The sequence below is a fragment of the Crocodylus porosus genome, unplaced genomic scaffold (genome assembly GCF_001723895.1).
Source record: "Crocodylus porosus isolate Cpor-Errol unplaced genomic scaffold, CroPor_comp1, whole genome shotgun sequence".
In the NCBI taxonomy this organism is placed as follows: domain Eukaryota; kingdom Metazoa; phylum Chordata; order Crocodylia; family Crocodylidae; genus Crocodylus; species Crocodylus porosus.
The window spans coordinates 201,454,264-201,473,790 of NW_017728906.1; the positions used below are offsets into that span (position 1 = coordinate 201,454,264).

General features: G+C 48.8%; 1 protein-coding gene across 1 annotated transcript; it reads right to left on the reverse strand.

Moving 5' to 3' along the window:
* Window positions 1-2,071: 2,071 nt before the first annotated feature.
* On the reverse strand, window positions 2,072-11,469 carry RPS3 (ribosomal protein S3). The gene is made up of 7 exons (XM_019530522.1): window positions 11,373-11,469; window positions 9,836-9,966; window positions 8,519-8,612; window positions 6,905-6,999; window positions 5,882-6,069; window positions 4,064-4,259; window positions 2,072-2,146 (listed from the first exon to the last, which is right to left on the reverse strand). Exons 1-6 carry the CDS (start codon window positions 11,400-11,402, stop codon window positions 4,066-4,068), a joined length of 732 nt encoding a protein of 243 aa, XP_019386067.1. The 5' UTR covers window positions 11,403-11,469; the 3' UTR covers window positions 2,072-2,146; window positions 4,064-4,065.
* Window positions 11,470-19,527: the final 8,058 nt, after the last annotated feature.

The following is a 19,527-nucleotide window of genomic DNA, read 5'->3' on the forward strand; positions in this document are numbered from 1 at the left end:
GTGGCCTCCTCTGGACCCTCTCCAGGTTCCCCACGTCCCTCCTGAAGTGCGGCGCCCAGAGCTGGACACAGGACTCCAGCTGTGGCCTGACCAGCGCCGCATAGAGGGGGAGCAAGACCTCTCTGGACCTGGTAGTGATGCCCCCGTTGATGTAGGACAGAGTGCGGTTGGCTCTGCCTATTGCTTCATCACACTGGTGACTCATATTCATCCTGGAGTCAATCTTGACTCCAAGATCCCTCTCTGCCTCTGTGCTGCCGAGAGGGGCAGCCCCTAACCTATAACCATAATGCTGGTTCCCTCTGCCCAGGTCGCAGTCCTCATTGCTCGCAACTCCAGGGCCCAGCCTCAACTTCCTCCCAGAGCTGAGGACCTAAGGCTACTTCCATTATTGTAAAAGCACCTCAGAAACATCAACAATTGTGCTGTGTGGAAGCCTAGAAACTGAGAAAGCCTAGGCTACCGCTCCACACATAGTCGCATACTTTTTGGGGAATTTTTTTTTGGCAGTGTACCACACTTGGTCAGGAAAAGCCAGGATTTGAGCCTCCACAGGGAACACTCCTGTCTAGGACAAGCCAGGGCAGCCCATGCACGGGGTGGGCGAGCCATCAGCCACCACCTCCAGCCTGGTCCGCACGGGCGGTGCCTCAGCAGCTGCAACCCCCGCCTCATCCCCTCCCCTCCCACCCCACGGTACTCCCTGGACAGTCACCCCTTCTCCCACACACACAGCATACAAAGGTCAAACACTTATGTCAAGCTACAGAGCAATACAAAATGGAGTTTAAGGCAATGCAAAACTCAGAAAAATACGTAAGATTAAAAGCAGTAGGCAAAAGTCTATCCGTATAACATGAGGATCCAACTCCTCTCTCCCTGCCCCCCCTTTCTGCTCCCCATGGAAGTCTTCTTCCAGGTGGGCCATAAGAAGGTTGGCATCTCGTGGGGCTATTTTAGTGCCCGTAGCAGTGCCCATGGTCCAGAGGAAGCATTGGCTGTTGAAAATGAAGTTGTTGCGTGTGAAGATGAAGTAATAAATTCAGTAATGTCTGGAGGGTTGCTCTCCGAGATGTAATCTCGCTCTCGTTGATACGCGAGACAGGTTTGGATGCCGTCCTGGGTGGGATGCTGAGCTGGTACCATCCATGATGGCTAGGAGGGTGTTGCTGGGAAGGTGGTCTGTTTTTGACTTTTCCTAGAAAGTCTGTCGTGTCTTGGACAAAACTTGGTCTCAGCAGCACCCGGGGGCCAAAGGGCTGAACTACAGCATGAGCCTGGCATGATTTTGACATATTCTGCCCAGTTTGTGAAACAGGGGGAGGTCCCTGGAGTATGGTAGGTGTGTTTATACAAATCAGGGATGGAGGTGAAGACAAGGGCAGAGACAGCACAGCATTTATTCATTAAAAGTATGGCTTTCTAAACTGCAAGAACCAGGGCCCCCAAGGAATGCTAAGGCAACTCATTTAACGTGAACCCCGCCCCCCCACCACCACCACCCCTCCTCTCCAAAAAATCCTGCAACCTCCCTCCCCACCACACTTCTATGTGAAGGCAGAAGGCGAATTACACCAAGTTCCTCCCTTTGTACCACGCTCTCCCACAGCCAACTCCCCAGGCCCAATGGGTAGCAGCAGCAGGGTTTATATCCCCCCCCAGGGCAAGCAGGCCCTTCCTTTCCTTTTTTTTGAAATTTTTTACTAGATTCCCTTCCTCTGCATCCTAAACACTTTCATGAAGGGAGGCAGGTGCTTCAGGACTAAAATTATAAATTAAGACAACTGCTGTAAAACAAGTGTCACCAAGAGATATGGACTGCCGTTTTGGGTCTCATGAATGTCAGCCCTTATTACCAGCTAGTGGCTTCGGTTCTCTATTCAGAGTCAGACAACATTACTGGGTTGGCCTATTTCTGCTTAATTCAGACTTCTGACCAGATGACTCCATGGAGGTGGTAGGAAAACAAAACCCAGGGCTGGAAAACCCTCGACAAGGAGTAATTCCCACACAGAGCTGGAAGGCAGAAATTCTCCAGACTGCATACAGCAAAGAAGAGTCTCCACAAAAAGATGGTCTTTTATCATTTTATTAAGAGACTTCCACTGGCTGTAGTCAAGCTTCTCATTCCAGGTGCTGACAAACCCTACAAGCAATAAAAAAGGGCTTTATCACAGCAGTGAACTTATTTAATAACCACAGTAACCCAAGATAATCCTGCCTGCGTGAAACCAGTTACAAGCCAGGCTAAAGAGTGCTAGTCAGAACACATGATAATGCTAGTTAACCACATTTAACAGATGGGTCAGAGGCCCAGAGATGGAGTGATCTGCCCATGGTCACACAGCACTTGAAGGTCAGAAAAGACTTGAAGGTTTCTCAAATGCGAGGCTAATAAGGCCCATCTTTTATCACAGCCTGAAAAGTGAAACCAACCCAAGGTCTTTCCTCCCTGCAGTCACACTAGTGGGAAAGTGTCAAATTGCATCTTAATCCATTCATTTAAAACTAGAAGAATCCAGAATATAGAGTCGCTAACTACCAAACACACATATTCAGATGCTTCCTACACAGAGAGCTGGGCCTGTGTCTATTAACAGGCAGGTTACTCCAAATATCTGGGACAAAGACAAAGGGAGTGCTGGGATAACAGCAGGGCTCTCCAGGAGCCATAACTCAGCATGTACTGTTACCAGACTCAACCTCCCTCCTTGCACACCAGGGTACTAAGAGGCCTAATAACCCTTCTCAGACAAATGCCTCTAAGTCATCAGCAGAGGACTCCAACTCAAAGTCCAGGCATCCATGATACAGAAAGTAACACGGAGAAGGACAATGGGCCAAGGATCTCTCCTTTCAGACTCGTCATTTCATCCTCACTGAAGGGCTGGAACAACCCAATTCAGATCACAGCAGTGCCAGAGAGACGCAGGGCTCTCTCTACAGGAGTTCAATATGTTTCTTATCTATTGTCTTTACTTCCCGTTCCAGCACGTGCTTAGGGCCATGTCTTAACTACTTTTGCTGGCTGCCTCTTAGAAACAGAAGAGAAATACAGAGGGAAGGACACCTCCTTGCTCCTCAAGGTGGAGATGCTATCTAAACAGGCCAGCCATGGTGCTTTTATAGTGACATGTGTTTCTCTACTAATTTATGCTCAGATTAAGTCACAAACTACCAACACTGCTTATTTCCAAAGTAACAAACCAGTTAACTTTACTTCAGCCTGGTGAAAGTGTTCAGTGGCCACTATAAAATTCTCTGGATGAAGACTGGGAGCTCTGACTGAAGCGATCAGAGCTAAACATCCTTTACTGCTGATATGACTGATAAACTTTATTACTATATTTGATTTTTACTATGTCAATTGTGGACTAAGCACAACATTTTTATAGATTCATGATCCGATTTATCGCCATACTTGTACTTGATTATGTTAATTCTAGGAGTAGGAATAATGCTTGGCCTTAATTTATTATTATTAAGCCCTAACAGTTGGCCCCATTTTATAATTATATTTGCATCTCTGTTATTTTTGCTTAAAATTTATATTACGGTTGTATGTCTGTCACGTTTTCGGGAACATGGCTTTTAGCCAGAATCCTTAAATCAATTGAAATTGAGTAAAATTGGGAGCTCGGATAATTCACCCAATTCTTTCTGCCCAATCTGTCGTTTTATGCCTCAACGCAGGACTGTCCAACTTGTACGCATGCATGGCCAAAGGTCCTATGGGCTGCACCAGGGGAAGCCATGGGATCCTGGGAACCTCCCCCTTCCCCAAATGCTCCCAGGGTGACCTTGAGCTTCACCAGCCACAGCCTTTGAGACAGAGGCAGGCAGTGAAATACTGAGGGGGAGAGAGCATGGAGACTCCGGCCACAGCCAAAACTGATGGGGCAAGTCATGACCAGGCAGGAGCCCAGGGGCTACAACTTAACCCCTCATGGACCACCAGTTGGGCAACCCTGCCTCAAAGCAGTTGTTTTTTCCTAACATGGGTCATAAAAGTTTCCAGTGTATATCACATTAGTTCTTGGCATTTCAGAATAAAGTCACTTACCCCTAGGCTGTGGGAACTGGCTGAGGCATAGCTGGCTGTTCTGGTTTGCTACCTTTCTGCTCTGAGATGGGTGTGGTGGGCAAGATCTCTTCTTTGGGTTCCACAATGCTGACGTGGTCTGGCAGGGGCTTCTTGGGGCCAATCTTCCCACTTGGGTCCCAAGGCAGCATGATCTTTACTTTGATACCCAGCACACCTGGAGAACAGTTCAGGAAAGAAACAGGAGGTCAATGGCAGGCGTATGGCCCCCTACAATAGGCTCCAACTGCTAACACTGCTTGTTCAGTGGCAGTTTCCAACTTTCTAGTGAACACCTAAGAAACAGACTGGTAAAACACATCCCATAAGACAGCATCTAAATTATGGCCCATTAGTCAAACTGTGCTCTAGGTCTCAAATCAGCATTAACATTGTGTCCTGCTGTATTTATTTTCTTTCATTCTGTATCTTCACTCTGTTTAGTCATTGCCAACGGCATTGTTTCATGCCCCACACAAACATCCTGAAAAAATAACCAAATTAAAACCCCACCTTCTACACTGAGAGCACCTAGCTGGACAGCTAAAAGAATCTGCTTTCTGTATCCCTTCTCAGACAAATGCCTCTAAATCATTCAATGAACAGGACAACCTGCAAAGGCATCCCAAGCACTGCACCACAGAACGTGGCACAGAACGAGCGATACTTCGACAGGAGTGTCCTTTCTGACTCGTCATCATATCATCACTGAAGGGATATCAGTCCGCTTTTACAGAGCTCCTGGCAGGCCAATGGCTCTACAGGGGTAGAGATGACTAATTCTATTTGTAAGGGCAAGTCTTTCCCCTCCTTTCACCATAAAGAGGGGAGAGGTAGTTTTGTCTGCTGTTTTTTCTCTAGTTCTTGGCAGACTAGAGATATCAAGTGAGAGTGCTAAGCTTTTTTTTTTTTAAATAAACTCAATATAGGATCTTCCCCCAAGATTGTCAGGCATGCAACTTAAGTAGAAACAAGACATTTCAAAAACACTACCCAAAATTCTTCTTCCTTCCAGTAACTCAAACTAATTCCATTACCTTGTCAGTCATATAAAGTGCACTTTCAGTGTGTTTGCTCAGACTTCTTTTGCAATTCTGAGAAAATGCCAGAGGCTGCAAAACATTGGGTCACTGCATGGAAACATTACAACTAGAGGTGCACCGATACAGTGGTCTGATATTGGATTGGCAGTGGTCTGATATAAAGAAAATTGGCTGTATTGGAAAGATCAGCCTGATGCAGCTGATAAATGTCAGCAAGCGTGTGCAGCTGCAGCTCTTCTGGGCAGGGGCTGGGCTGTGCTTGGGACAGGCAGCGGCAGTGCTGGGAAGGGGGCAATCGGGGAGGCATTGATCTGCCCCTCCACACCCCTTCCACCACAACACACCAGCTGAAGGCAGCTGTACCGGAAATCAGATTGGCATCAGTCGACATGCCTCCTTAAAAAAAAAATTGGTTATGGATATCAGCCCCCAAAATCTCTATCAGTGCAGCCATAGTTGCAATGTTCCAGGAAAAGTGTGAACAGAACACCATGGTCTATACAACATAAAACACAAATGACTAAGAACCCTGGTCTTGAAACTATCAAGGGGCTAAGCACAATGAAGCAAATACACTCAAGAGGCTAGCAGCAGTCAGAGTGGAACGCTTTGCAGAACAGGTAACATGCCAAGATCGTGGAAGTGGCCAATTCCCCCATTCAACTAGAGGAACGGGTAAGCAGCAGCTAAGACTTTTCTGGCTCTGAAGCACTATTACAGGAAGCTGCAGAGGGGATACAAACTCCCAAGTACTCACCCTGCCTGAGAAGGACATGGCGCACAGCTGTATCGACGTAGTAGTTTACAGGATCTCCACTGTGGATCATCAGGCCATCCACAAACTTCATGGACTTGGCTCGCTGGCCTCTGAGCTTGCCAGACACAACCACCTCACAACCCTTGGCACCACTCTCCATGATGAAGCGGAGGACACCATAGCAGGCTCTTCAAGGAAATATTCAATAGGTTATACAGGCTCTTGCCTACCATTAATGCATCCAATACCACAACTGTGGAATCTGCCACCAACTGCTCTGTTGATGAAGTCTTATTTGGAAATAAAGCTCATTCTGCTCTTTGAGAAAGCCTTCCAGATAAGCCAAGGCTGATCAACATAGTGCAGTCTGTCCAAAGCCTTCTCTACACTAGATGGGCTGCTGGAAATATTACAATAAAGTGGCTGATGTTGCTACCTTTGTTTGAGAGCCTGCAGCGTCTTGCACTTCAGTTGCAAGTGTCCCACATGAACAGGGCCTGGCCCAAATGGCTATGGGAAACAGAAGCAGCAGTACAAATACCTCTCAAAAGGAAACCATGCCTGCCTCTCCCTTCTCAGACAAATGCCTCTAAATCATCCATGAAAGAGGACATTCCCACTAAGGAATCCAAACACAGCATAACAGAACGTGACACTGAGCAGGATGCCCTTAGCAGGGGAGATCCTTTTCAGACTCGTCATCGTATCATCACTGAAGGGACATGAGAAACAGACCTGAGGGTGTCTGAGACTAATGCTCCATTCTTTGGAATTTACTTTCAACCTCATTTCTTACCAAGAGGGTCTAGGTCTAATTAGAAGCATCATATATAGGGCTGACACCACAAAGAAAGTTTATCCTCATCCAGGCAGCTCATTAGAGACCAACTTTAGGAATAAAAGATGGTATTTAGTATTTTCCTCAACACTACAGACCTGGTATCAGAACTCAGGCATTCCTAGCCTCATGTCGCTTGTCTACCCTACTGCATCCATGGAATATGTATTATACATCTTACTTACCGGCGCACTGCTAAGCCTCCCAAAAGTTTGTAGCGCAGTGACTCTGCTTGGGCAATAGCGCACAGACCTCTCGTGGCCACCTTCTCAGCATAGAGCTGCAAAGCAGAACAAGGTGCTCAGCAAATGGGGCTGCAACCATTGACAGCTGATGTTGTCCTGCATACAAGCTACCAGAGCTCCATATCAACCTCTGTGCACCTCTCCATAACACCCAGTAACCCAGTTAGCTCCTGATACTTACACATCTGCAGGATCTTTACCCATAAACACTGCACTGAGGCTTTGAAAGGCTTTGCTGCTTGTCTTCTACTCCTTGCATTGAGGCATCCTAGTGTCATCTGATGGCTCATCAAGACATGCCTAGTGCAGTCCAGGAGGTGCTTCCTACCCAAGCATGCCTAGAGCATCCGGCAGCCTTGGAGATGTAATCTTTCCAATGTGTCCAAGTTCAGACTACATTGGTGATGTTATCTTCCAAGGGGGGCCTGGAATGCCTGGCAGTGCTTGCAGAAGCAACCTGCAGACATTGCCCGCATGCTGCGATGACTGAAAGCTTAAATTTTAAAAAAATCATGGTCAAAGTATGAAGTTGCAAGCAGACTTATTTAGGTAATGCATACGATGAACCTGAATGGTGGACCCACACACTCATCCTAAGGCAGCCTCTTTCAAATCTCTAAGCTGTTAAGCCTTATGCAGTGTGGAAAATGGACTTGCCTTAACAGATCTCACCAGCTGGCTGTCAATCCAGTCCAGCACTGCCTGCCATATTCAGTACTGGATGCTTCAGAGAAAGGTCCAAAGAACCACGAAGGGGATGGTTGTTGGCAATGCATAGTAGGGGGTGCACACACACACCCCCACTGGAAGCGCCAGCCACAAAACTAAAAATGCACTCCCAGTTTTGCCACTGGCTCGGGGATCAGCCACTGGGGACCACCCCATCAGCGATCTGGTGCCCGCCCCCACACTCAGGAGGCACAAGTCATCACCCATGGGGACAGTCATGGGCTAACCCTACTGACCAGGGAAGCTTTCAAAACTCCATAAAAGCTGGATAATTGATGCTCAAGCATTTTAATCCTGGTTAAGTGTAATGCTGAATGATTCTTATTTGTACAGTACCTATTTATTTAGAATTCAATGAGCTTCAAGACCCCTAAAGTACTACTGTGGTCAAGGCACAGCATTTGACTCCTGAACTATAACACTGAGTTACTTACTCCTGTTAAAGAGCTACAGCAAAAAACCTGCATCATGTTAGCACTTCAGCCAGGCTAATTTCCATACTCTAGGTCAGGACTGTCTGCCCTACTTTCCCCAGGCAAATGTTCAAAGACAGATCATGGCGGGGTGATAAGAGGCAGAAGCATTAACAAGTGGTCATGATCACTGTAGCAAATTCGGGAAACAAGGCAACATTCACAAGGAGAGAAGAGCATCTGCTAATGTTTCAGAACTATAACCAATAGTTGTAGCCATGACAATGGGCAAAACATCTGCCAACAGACACCAGCTTTTCAAATGGGTGCCCTTTAAACTTATCCAACCCATCTGAATATAAAGCAATAGCAAGGCCTATTTTAAAGCATCAACCAAACAGAAAAAACTTACCTCAACACTTCCCTCAGGAAAGCCAAACCTCTTTTGCACAACAGCTGTCAGCTCACGGATACGACGACCTTTTTCACCCAAAACATTCTGAGTTCTGTAAAAAAAAACAAAAAAAAAAAACCACCACATATTACAACCTGGATTTGAAACTGAACGTATTGCTTTACAGAACATAACCTAGATCAAAACTGCCTTCAATGCCTGTCACTTCACTTCCATGAATGTCAACAGAATCTGATACATGAAAACCTTTAATGATCTGATCCAAGTGCTAGCGTTTGCTTCAGTCCAGTTTTAAGTGACTGATCAGAATCAGGTATCTAGTATTTTTTGAAAGACAATCCTGCTATTTACTCTCATTTCCAGGAAGGTTTTCCTAATAGCCAATAGTCTTCCCATTATTTCTGCTTGCCACTTTCGCAAAGGTGGTCATCCGAGCACTCCCTTTCTGTTACACATAGCAGGGTGCTTTTTTAATCCTTACTCAGCAGCACTGGGTGCTGGCTACAGCCAAGGTTGGGGACTCGGGGCATTTATACACATACTTCTTTGTCCGGCAACACACCGGAGATCCGCTGCTTCGGAGCAGACTCGATTAACTGAGCCTGCTCCACACACAAGCTGAGGCAAACTGTGCTGCGTCACATACAGTTGCGTAAGTGGCAAAATCCATGTCAGCGCATAGAAAATGTCTGTGCGCTTTTGAACTACAGTAGCGCCGATGTGTTTTAGTTCGAAAGCGCACCACCGCCATTTTCTCAGTGCTGATGTGCGTTTCATCACTTATACAACTGCAAGCATTAGATGAACACCTTGCTGGGGTCATTTGACCCCAGTACTCTTTCCTGCTATGGCAGGGGGCTGGACTAGATCTCCCGAGGTCCCTTCCAGCCCTGATGTCTATGAAACCTATGAAATCCGCTCAGGTCCCTTAAGACCCTACAAACTATGAAACTATGAAAGCGTCACAGTACCAAAGACTTTTCAAAGCACTCGGCACTGCAGTGCTTGCATATGTAAAAATGCCCCCTGTGACTGGGCTGTGCCAATGCTCCTGCAAAACCAGAAGGCTGTTCCTGGCTAATCTTGCCCCTCCATTCAGGGTGACACTGATCAGTGTATTAGGGGTCACGAAGGACTTTTACCCCATGCTCAAATTGGCATGGACTGGTGGTGAGGGGAGGGGGTTGCCTTAATTTCTTCTTGTAATTTCTTTTTGCCACCTTCCTAAAGAAATGCAATACACAGACGTGCTGCACACAAGTGTCAAACACAACTCTAAACAGTATCAAAGAGCTCAAAGCACACTCCTCTCACCTGGTAGCCAGGATGATAATTTCAGTCCTGGTTGGAGTCACTCTGACTTCTACTCCAGAGTACCCATCTTCGGCCAGTTCACGAGTCAGAAACTCATTCAGTTCGGCTTTGAAGATACCATCCGCGACAAACTAGAAAAGGAAACAGACCTGGTCAAACTCTGCTCAACAAAACCAACTGTTGTTTTGCTGGTTCCTGCCCCTATCCCCGCTTTCTGCTATACATGTCAGGGTATTTTTTAAGCCTTCCTCTGGTTGCAACCAAAGCTGGGAACTATGACTGGGCTCCAGCTGTGTCAATGCTCCAGCTGGGGCCAGAGCAAGAGGCTCCTGGTTAGAGGGTCTTTCCTGCCCCTCTGCTCAGGATCAGACGAGTCGAATTTGACCATCGAATTTGGTGTCAGGAAGGAATTTTACCCCGTGGTCAAAACAGTATAGACTGGGCGGGAAAAGGGGCAGGAAGAAGGTTGCCTTGTCTTCAGCAAGGGCCTGGGATCTCTTAAGTAAACATTAACAACATTTCCACAGAAGCAGGGCATTGACCACCACAGCTCCGCTGCTTTCCCTGCAACAGGTTAGGGTGCTAGGTATCAGGGTGAACAGCCTTATGACGAGTTTAGACTGAACAGGACTGTTTGAACAGGGGAGGATCTCGCTTCATGCTGGTGGTTGGACTAGACACAACGTCTGAACATCTCTGCCAGCCCCCACTTCTCTATGAAATACTCTCAGTTTAGCAGCTGGTTCAGGAGGCTGGCAGAGCCACCCTGGATCACTGCGCTGCTGCGCTCTGCAAGACTTAGGTGGCAATAACCCCCGAAAACACACCTACAACCAACTGGTCAGCCTAACTTTAGTAGCAGAACACTCTCTTCCAACACCAGCTTGCACTCGGGCTGCTCCAGAACGAGTGGATGTATAACCGCAACTGAACGATGAGACTTCCTAAACAGCACTGGCCAAACTGGACTTTAAGGTTCAACTATTCTCGGAAGACTTCCAGGCTGGAATGACACCCGCGGGGCAGCCAGCACGCACGTGGGGTTACGTTCTGTAGGACCCAGCTCCTTTGCAACCCGCTCGCTGCTGAAGTCACCCGGCCGCAGGGAGGACCAGACCACTTCCCGCCACACTCAGCTCGTGCGTGCACCTGGGAAGGGCTCCCTGGGCTGCACCCAGAGCACCTGCCCTGGCCCGGGGGGGGAGCAGAGCCCTGGCGCCGCAGGGGAGGGCAGAGCTGCAGCCCGGACACACGTGCAAACGCGCTCTGCCCCACGCGCTGCAGCCTCCCTCCCCCACCTACGTAACCCCCCTACGTAATCCTGCCCCCCACCCCCACAAGATGCAGGGAGCCGCCATGTTGGCGGCCAGGCCAGCCAGGCCAGGCCAGGCCGAGCCTCCATCCGCCTTCATCCGCCCCCGCCGCCGCCCTGTCCCCGACATTCCCGACCCCAAACCCTGCCCGGGCCCCCCTCGCGCCCGGCCGCGCCGATATGGCCCCGCCCCGCCAGCCCGGGAACCCGCCCCGCGGCGCCCACCTTGCGCTTCTTAGAGATCTGCACAGCCATCTTGCTGCGCCGGCCGGGAAAGGAAGGGGCCGCCGCTCCCGAGGGGAAATATAAACCCCGCTGCTGCTTTCCATTGGGCGAGGAAGATTACGTAAGCCGAAGGGAGCGGGGGTTGCTGGGAAATGTAGTCTCTTCGGGGTAAGCCCCGCAGCGTGCCCGTGGTGACCGCGCGCGGGGTGAATTCGCAGCCGGGGGTCATCACTTGCAAGGCCCCACGCGCACACGCAACTTCACACGCTTGGTTTGGGTTTAAAGGCTTGGTTCACCCACTGCCATAGAGCAAGTCCTCCCAGAAAGGTAGTGTCCGTGTCCAGGAAGTGTGGCATTCGCTGGGGGTTGGACAAGCGGCTACTTCCGGGTGTGGCGGAACAGGAGGGTACTGCGGAGGGCAGTGCTGGTGCCTGCCTGTAGCGGCTGACCTGCGCGTCCAGGGGAGCGGGCCCTGCCTGGGAAAGTCTCAGGCGGCAACCTGAGTTGGAGAGGAGAGGAGACTGGAACCGCACAGACTAGCTATCACACACTGTCTGTATGAATTGCATGCACACACACTCTATGTATATGTGCGTTGCACATACTATGTGCATTGCACACATGCGCACACTCTGCCTTGCATACACACACTATATATACATTGCACACGTGCACACTACATATGCACTGTACACACAGTATATGTGTGCATTGCACACATGCACACACTATATGTGCCTTGCATACATGCACTATAGGTATTGCACACCCCATCCCCCCCAGACTAAAGATCTCACTCACATGCTATATATACATCACACATACACACACACGCTATATATGTGTGTATAGATATATAAATATTATATACACACACACACACTATAGGCACTATATATATTTATACATACACGCTATATATATTTACACACGCGCACACACGCGCACACACACACACACATATATATATACACACACACCCCCAAAGTAGATAGATAGATCTACTTTGGTTAGTTCAGTGGTTCTCAACTTTTCTGGACACCAGCACCTCCTCCCCCCCATTAACTTTGTGAATCAAGTGACACCCAGTGTCCGCAGTAGAATTCATATATTAGTATTCACGTCCTTACAGAGAGGCTGGGCGGTGGGGGAATTGTTCAGGCCTGAATAGGGTTTATTTGCTTAGCTTGTCTGCTTATCTCCTCACGCCCTACTTGTCTCCTCACACTTGGAGGCACCCTTCAAAGGATCTGGCAACACCCTAATTGAGAATCGCTGGCATAGTTTGTAATAAGATGCAAATCTATGCTGCCTTTTACTTGACTTTAAACAGACATGGCTAACTATGGCTTTGTGTAGGTGAAGGACACAGGGGCACAGAGGAAGAGCAAAAGATTGTTTTGCTCTTCACAGTTCCTGGCAATGAAGCCCTGAATGCATCTAGTGCCTCCCATACAAGGGAGGAGGAAAACATTACAGAAATCATGCAAAAATGTGAGGATGTCTGTGCAGTTCAAAAATGACAGTGCTTAGGAGAGGTGTATGTTCAGAATGAGAACATCTGTAACAGAGCAGATTGTCCTGGGGTGCAAGAACGAAAAAAATCCATGAGCAATTACTAAGAGAGAAGGATCTGACAATGAGTATATACCAGGCTGGAGAACAACTAGAAACACAAATAAAAAGCCTAGAAGAAGGGAAACAAACACATGACTTCAATGGCCCTGCGACATATTCAAATTAAAACTGGAGGAAACCAGCTGTAGAGTTGTTACACGTTTGCAAGCACTAACTTTGTAGACATTTGGCTCTTTTTATAGCTGGAGAGTCACCTTTATTGTGTGATAATTACTTGCACTTGTGGCCAGTCTTTCTTTGCATATGTGGCTGGCCTAAATGTATTGCACAATTCACCACTTAATGGCATATTATATGGAATCTGTAGCAGGGGCCCCAGTACAATTATGAAATGATCAAGGGAAAAATTGATAAAAAGTAAACTGGGCCAGGACAAAGAGCAGGAAGCAGTGATAGACAGATGTGGTCACTATCTTAAATATGGAAAGTGCCCTTCAACTATGCAGAATCTGGACCAAACCCAGCCATGATGCCAAAATGTGTCCAGAAGGCAGGAAAGTGCACGCTGACCTCAAAAGCAAATGGCCTGATGAATCAAAGATACTGAACATGCCAACACCTGAAGATAACAGGGAATGCAAGATTTTCCAGGCTTGTCGAATTACGTCAGCGAGTTCATGCCCACCTATACAGCTCACGCAACGCACCTAAGACATCTCCTCCTCAAAGGCACGTCATGGGTTTGAAGGCCAGAGTATGGAAGAGAGGCCAGTCACTTAGTACATGGCTGAGTACAGTGATGGGACTGATAAGTTGCCGGTTTCATAGTCTCAAGGTCCATGACAGTGGCAAGGGTATGTGCAGAAATTGAAAAGGAGATGCAAGGTTTGGCTTAGCCGTGTGTGGCATTCCACCTCTTACTGTATGTTATCTCAGATTCAAAACAGGAGCCGATCACAAACCATGGATGAAAATGTACAAAAAAGGGCGCTTGGAAAAAAGCCCCCAGCAATATAGCACCTGCTCCCAAAATTACAGAAGTATGACATGACCATGGATGCCACTTAGTGATTGCCAACACACCCTCCGGCACTTACACTCCCTCCAGTGGACAATCCACATCCTGATGATCTGGAACAAACTATAAACACACATGCAAGTAAGATAAAAGTATTGTGCAATTTATGTCCAGGCACATGGGATGAACTAGTGGCAGTGGATTCACCAAGGGCAAATTATGCCTGACCAACCTGATTGCCTTCAATGACAAGGTGACTGGTTCCGTGAATGCGGGGAGGGCAATGGACATGATATAGCCTTTAGAAAGGCTGTTGATATTATCTCCCACAACTTTCTGACAAGCAAGCTAAGGAATGGTCGGATGGATGGACTGTAAGGTAGATAGAAAACTGGCTCGAGTGTCAGGCTCAAAGGGTACCAGTCAAAGGCTCATGTCTAGTTGGCATCTGGACTGGCATCTGGCTACTATCTAGCTCGATGGCAGCCTGTATCAAGTGCAGTGCCCCAGGGGTCAGACCTGGGTCTGGTTTTGTCCAATGTCTCAATCAATGACCTGGAAGATGGGATAGAGCACACCCTCAGCAAGTTTGCAGACAACACCAAACTGGGGGGAGCAGTAGATACACAGGAGGGTAGGGCTAGGATTCAGAGTGACCTAGACAAATTGGAGAATTGGGCCAAAAGGAATTTCATGAGGTTCAATAAGGGCAGGTGCAAAGTCCTGCACTTAGGAGGAAGCAATCCCATGCACCGGTGCAGGCTGGGGGCTGACTGGGTGGGCAGCAGCTCTGCAGAAAAGGACCTGGGGGTACAGTGGACAGTAAGCTAAATATGAGCCAACAGTGTGCCCCCCCTCCTTTTTTTTATCTCTATATAAATAAATATATATACACAGCTAAACTTTTGTCATCCCATCTTGTGACCAACACAGTTCACTTAATCATCTGTAACTGTGGCAGGAAAAACGATCCTGCTACAAGACGAGACTTACCAAAAATGCTGGAATGACAATTATACTGGCAGCTGGCCGCAGGAGCAGCACTGATGAGGAACATCCAGCACTGTCATAGGAATGCTTTGTAAACGCATGCTGATGCCTGTTCACCAAACCAAACTTGAATGCTGGATTAAAACTGGCCTGGGATGGCATAGCAGTGGAACCAGACGCAAGTTCCCATCACCAACAGACGCCACTTGGTGAGATGAATGCCCCACTAGGGGCAATTGGTGGAAGTCAGAGATAGGACAGCTATACTGGAGGAACCAGTGTACTCGCTGGAGCAGCAGATATGGATGCCAGAGCCAGATGACTGGAGCTGGAGCAACAACAACCCTGGAAGAAACAAGCAGAAAAACAGCAAGACCATGAGTAAAAGGAGCCATTTAGCACCCTTGTCAGGGTGTCCAAACCCCATTTGCCTTGAGAAGGGAAATTTTAAGTTGGATTAAATCCAGTTAAGGGCAGAAGGGCTGTATATGGACATTGTAGTAGAAGATAGAGACTTTATGCTCTGTCTGCCACTATCGTGGTAAGAAATAATCAAGAAGAGCTGGTTGGGACCATACTTACTAGAAACAACCTTGAAAGATCAGGTTGGCACTAGGCAGGGTGTAGGGGAGGTGGAGCCCCAGGTCCGAGAGCACTATGTGCAACCCCAAAAGAGAGCGAGGAAGACAGGGACAAGATCTTCCTCCTTTACCTTTTTGACATCAAAGACGTGGCAGGAGAGAAACTTTAGTATCTTTAAGAGTGGATGTAGCAATCCAAACTGTCGACTCACAAGGGAGCAGAAGTTGCCGGCTGGTCAGGAAAAAATAAGCACCTGACCAGAGACTGGCACAGCAAAATACAGTAACACACGTCTACAGCTGACCAGTATCATTCCCGTTACAATAAATGCACCTGCACACCCACACTCCCACGTGTCTACTTGGTCATCGCCGTCTCCCATAACCATTACAATTACACAAAAAGCCTCCACATCCCCCCTTCCTCTCCCCATTCCTGTTGATAACCCCTCTGTTTCTTTCCCCAATCCTTTCACACCTCCTCCCCCTAAGTCCCCGTCTTCCTTATTGTCTTCCTTCTCATCCTCTTCATCTTCTGTGTCTTTATCGTCGGTCTCTACTTTATCGTCATCCTCCTCTCTCTGGAGGTCCCATCTGTCACAGGGCACTTTGGTGCCCTGCTCCTATCAAGAGGTACAGGTGCCAGTTGCCGGGGCAACCGCAGTTTGGTCAGCTGACTGGACGGGGGCAGGGCCTGACCTATATAAAGGTGATCCAGGCTGAGGCCAGGGAGGCAGTTCCCTGCTAGCAGCTGAGGAAGAGGAGCCTTGCTGGAGTAAGCAGAGCAGAGAAGCCTGAAGGCCTGAGCAGTTTCTGCTTGAGGATACTGGGTGGAGGAAGCCCTGGTAGGGATTTGCATGATGGTTAGCCAGTTGGCTTGGAGTTTATGTTGTAGCCCAAGAGCTTGAATTTTCTGTTTGTAGTTTTATAAGATCAGAGGACCGGGAGAAGCTATTAGGGGTTGGAGGAGGCCTCATAGGGGCTCCACGGTGATGTGGGGACCCCAGTGCCAGAGAGGGCACAATGTTCAGGGGGCACTGACCCCAGCCCTGAGAAGGGGTGCAGAGGACTGGGGGCCAGGTAAGGATGAGGCTGCCTGAGCCCCACAGGAACTGTTGACCCGAGGATGGAATTTGGGGCCAGGCAGGGCTACGGCCACCTGATCCCCAATTGTGAGAAGACTCAGGGTGGGCGCAGGCGAGAAACCCCAGAGCAGGCACTCGCTTTAAGACCCGAGGAGGGGATTTGGGGGCCAGGCATGGCTACGGCCACCTGAGCCACAATTGTGAGAGGCACCAGTGAGGGGCTCCAGCTGCGTGACAAGCCCAGGGGCACCAGTGTGGGGCGCCAGCTGCATGACAAGCCCAGGGGCACCAGTGAGGGGCGCCGGCTGCGTAACAAGCCCGGGGGCGCCAGTGTGGGCGCGGAGAGGAAACCGACCAAACAACGTCTGGGACATCTGCGAGGCTTAGGGCGTGGTACAGGGAAGGTTGGAGCCACGCATAGCCTATAAGGCTGGGGTGCACCAAGTCAATCCATACAGAACAGGGGTCAGGATAAACCAGAGCACCGTGTCCAAGGGGACAAAAGGCAGCCTCCCTTATAAAATACATAACATCAAAGAAGTGGCAGGCGAGAACGAGGGTGCTTTATCGCGAACTTGGCATGGTAGGGGGCGTTAGGAGAGATCACGGCCGCTCCCAGGACCCCGCACCATGACACCGTCCCTGAACAGTCTGTGCCATTCTTTCTTCTTCCACTGGTCTGTACAGCTGGGGCTCACTCACCCCCATTTTGGCACAGTCTGTCTGGGTGGCTGGTGTACATGAGCGGGTCCCTGGTCTTCCCCAGGGTGCTCCTGAAGCAGGAGATGAACTGGCTGAAGCAAGCTGTTGGGTCCCTTGTGCTTGGACTGGTGGCTGAACCGTGCTGCCTCTCTGGTTAGGATTACGACCCCTGTCACCATCTGGAGGAGTTTGCTGACTCTTTCTGACACCTCCCTGGTGTATGGGCAGCTCCAGAGGACGTGGTCAACTGTTTCCTCCTCTCACCGCCAGGTACGCCTGGGTCAATCCAGTGGGACCCCTGGCTCTCTGCATCTCAGCGCTCACACGGGGAGTGCCAGATGCCGCCTGCCAATTCAAATCCCTGCCATCGTTCTGCAGGTCCCTGGGGAAGATTTGTTCCCACAGCCTGGCAGCTGTCCCCAGGGTGTACATCCATGAGCAGTAGTTTATTCTTTGCTCTAATCACCTCCTGCATCTCATGGTGGTTTGTCAGGGTCTTTGGAGCTTCATTTTGTAGCTTGTGTATATTCCGGAAATGCTCCAGGACCTTGCAAACCCTCGTAGATTTGACTCGGCCTTGGTGCACCCCTCCAAACAAGGCTTCAGGGGCTGCCCTGGAGCAAGCAGCTCTGTGCCCCACACTGGATTCAGGACTCAGTTGTTCCTTCCAGGAGGCCCCGAGTGGCCGCTGCTGCTGCACAACCACAGCAGCATCCTACTGCCTGCCCAGACCGGGCTGCTGCTCACCGGGGGTGGAGGGAACTGCTTCGCCTTCGGGACCCTCCTCAACCCCTGCCTGTCTGCTTGGGCCTCTGCCACATCCTGACCAACTGAGCTGCTGCCTGGGACAGTCTTTTTTTTTTTTTTAAATGTTGTTTCCAGGCCCAAGTCGGCTCTGAATTAAGTTCCAGATTTTGACAGAGCAGAGCTCAATCGTTCATGTCTGCATGGTGCAACCGTGGGCAAGTCTCCTACCCTGCAGACTCCCAGATGGAGAAGAGGGGTCTCTCCCCTGCCAGGTCAGTCAAACCTCTGACCTAAAAGAAAAGGCCCAGAAGCTTTTACTCTGGGTTTCTCGAAACCAAGGGGTGCTGGGTACAGCCCTGTAGGGTGCAGGGTGTGGGGTTTTTGTTTTTTGGAAAATGTTTCATGTACCAAGTCAAATTAGCCAGATCAGTTCTGAATCCTTTGAATTGTCCAAAAGCCTTATGTGGCCCTCCTACCGGCAAGTATCCTCCACCCCAGACTTTTCAGCCTGGGGCCAAATCCTTTGGCAAGCATCCTACAGACAGGCCTGGGGTTCGGATGCCTCCAAGCTTCACTCACCCTCAGCCATGGAGCCACAGAAGCAAGCTAGGGAGGTGTCTTCCATTTCCATAAAATTAGAGTGCAGCCCAGATCCTTCCACGAGAAGCCGGCCAGTGGGAAGCTAAAGACGAGCCTCTGGTCAGGCAGGGGTGCAAACCTCCACTAAGCAGCACCATTTGAATTGCATTTCGTCTGGGGTATCTGCAACCACCGCTGCTTGGAGGCTGCCGCTCAGCCTCACCGCCTGTTAGTTTTATGTTATATATTTTTTTAATTTAAAAAAATAGATAAAATAGAAATAAAAATTTGCAAAATTAGAAACATATATATTAGCAACTTCTCAGGTGGTTTAATAAAAGAAGTTCTAGATGTTTGTGTTTCTTGTTGTCTACCTATGTACACACGCACACATGAGACTCTTTCAAATTCAGGAGCAGGAGCGCCAGGAGAAGGGCAGCAAAGGGGAAAGCGGAGAAACTCTACTTCCCAGAAGCCTCTGGGCCTGCTGGACTGATGAGACGCCACAGCAATATTTATCTCTGTTCTTAATCAGTGAGATCGGGGAGAGCGCGACCGCAGTCCCCCACTACTGAAAATTGTGCAGTCGAGTTTCCTGCATTTGGGGAAATCGCAGGGGTCAGCACGCCCGGAGTGCAAGGGACGAGCCTCGCCCTGGGAAAACTTTTTTTTTTTTTTTTACATTTTAAACATTTTATTAGAAAAAACCAGACAATAGCAAACAAAATAAAAACAACCCCAAATGAGGCCTCACAGAAGGTAATACCCAATACAATTTCAAGGCATTACATAATACTCACATGGTAAATGACATCAAATTCACTTCGCTTTGACTATAGTTTTATCTATCAAACATATTACATTTGCTTCTTACA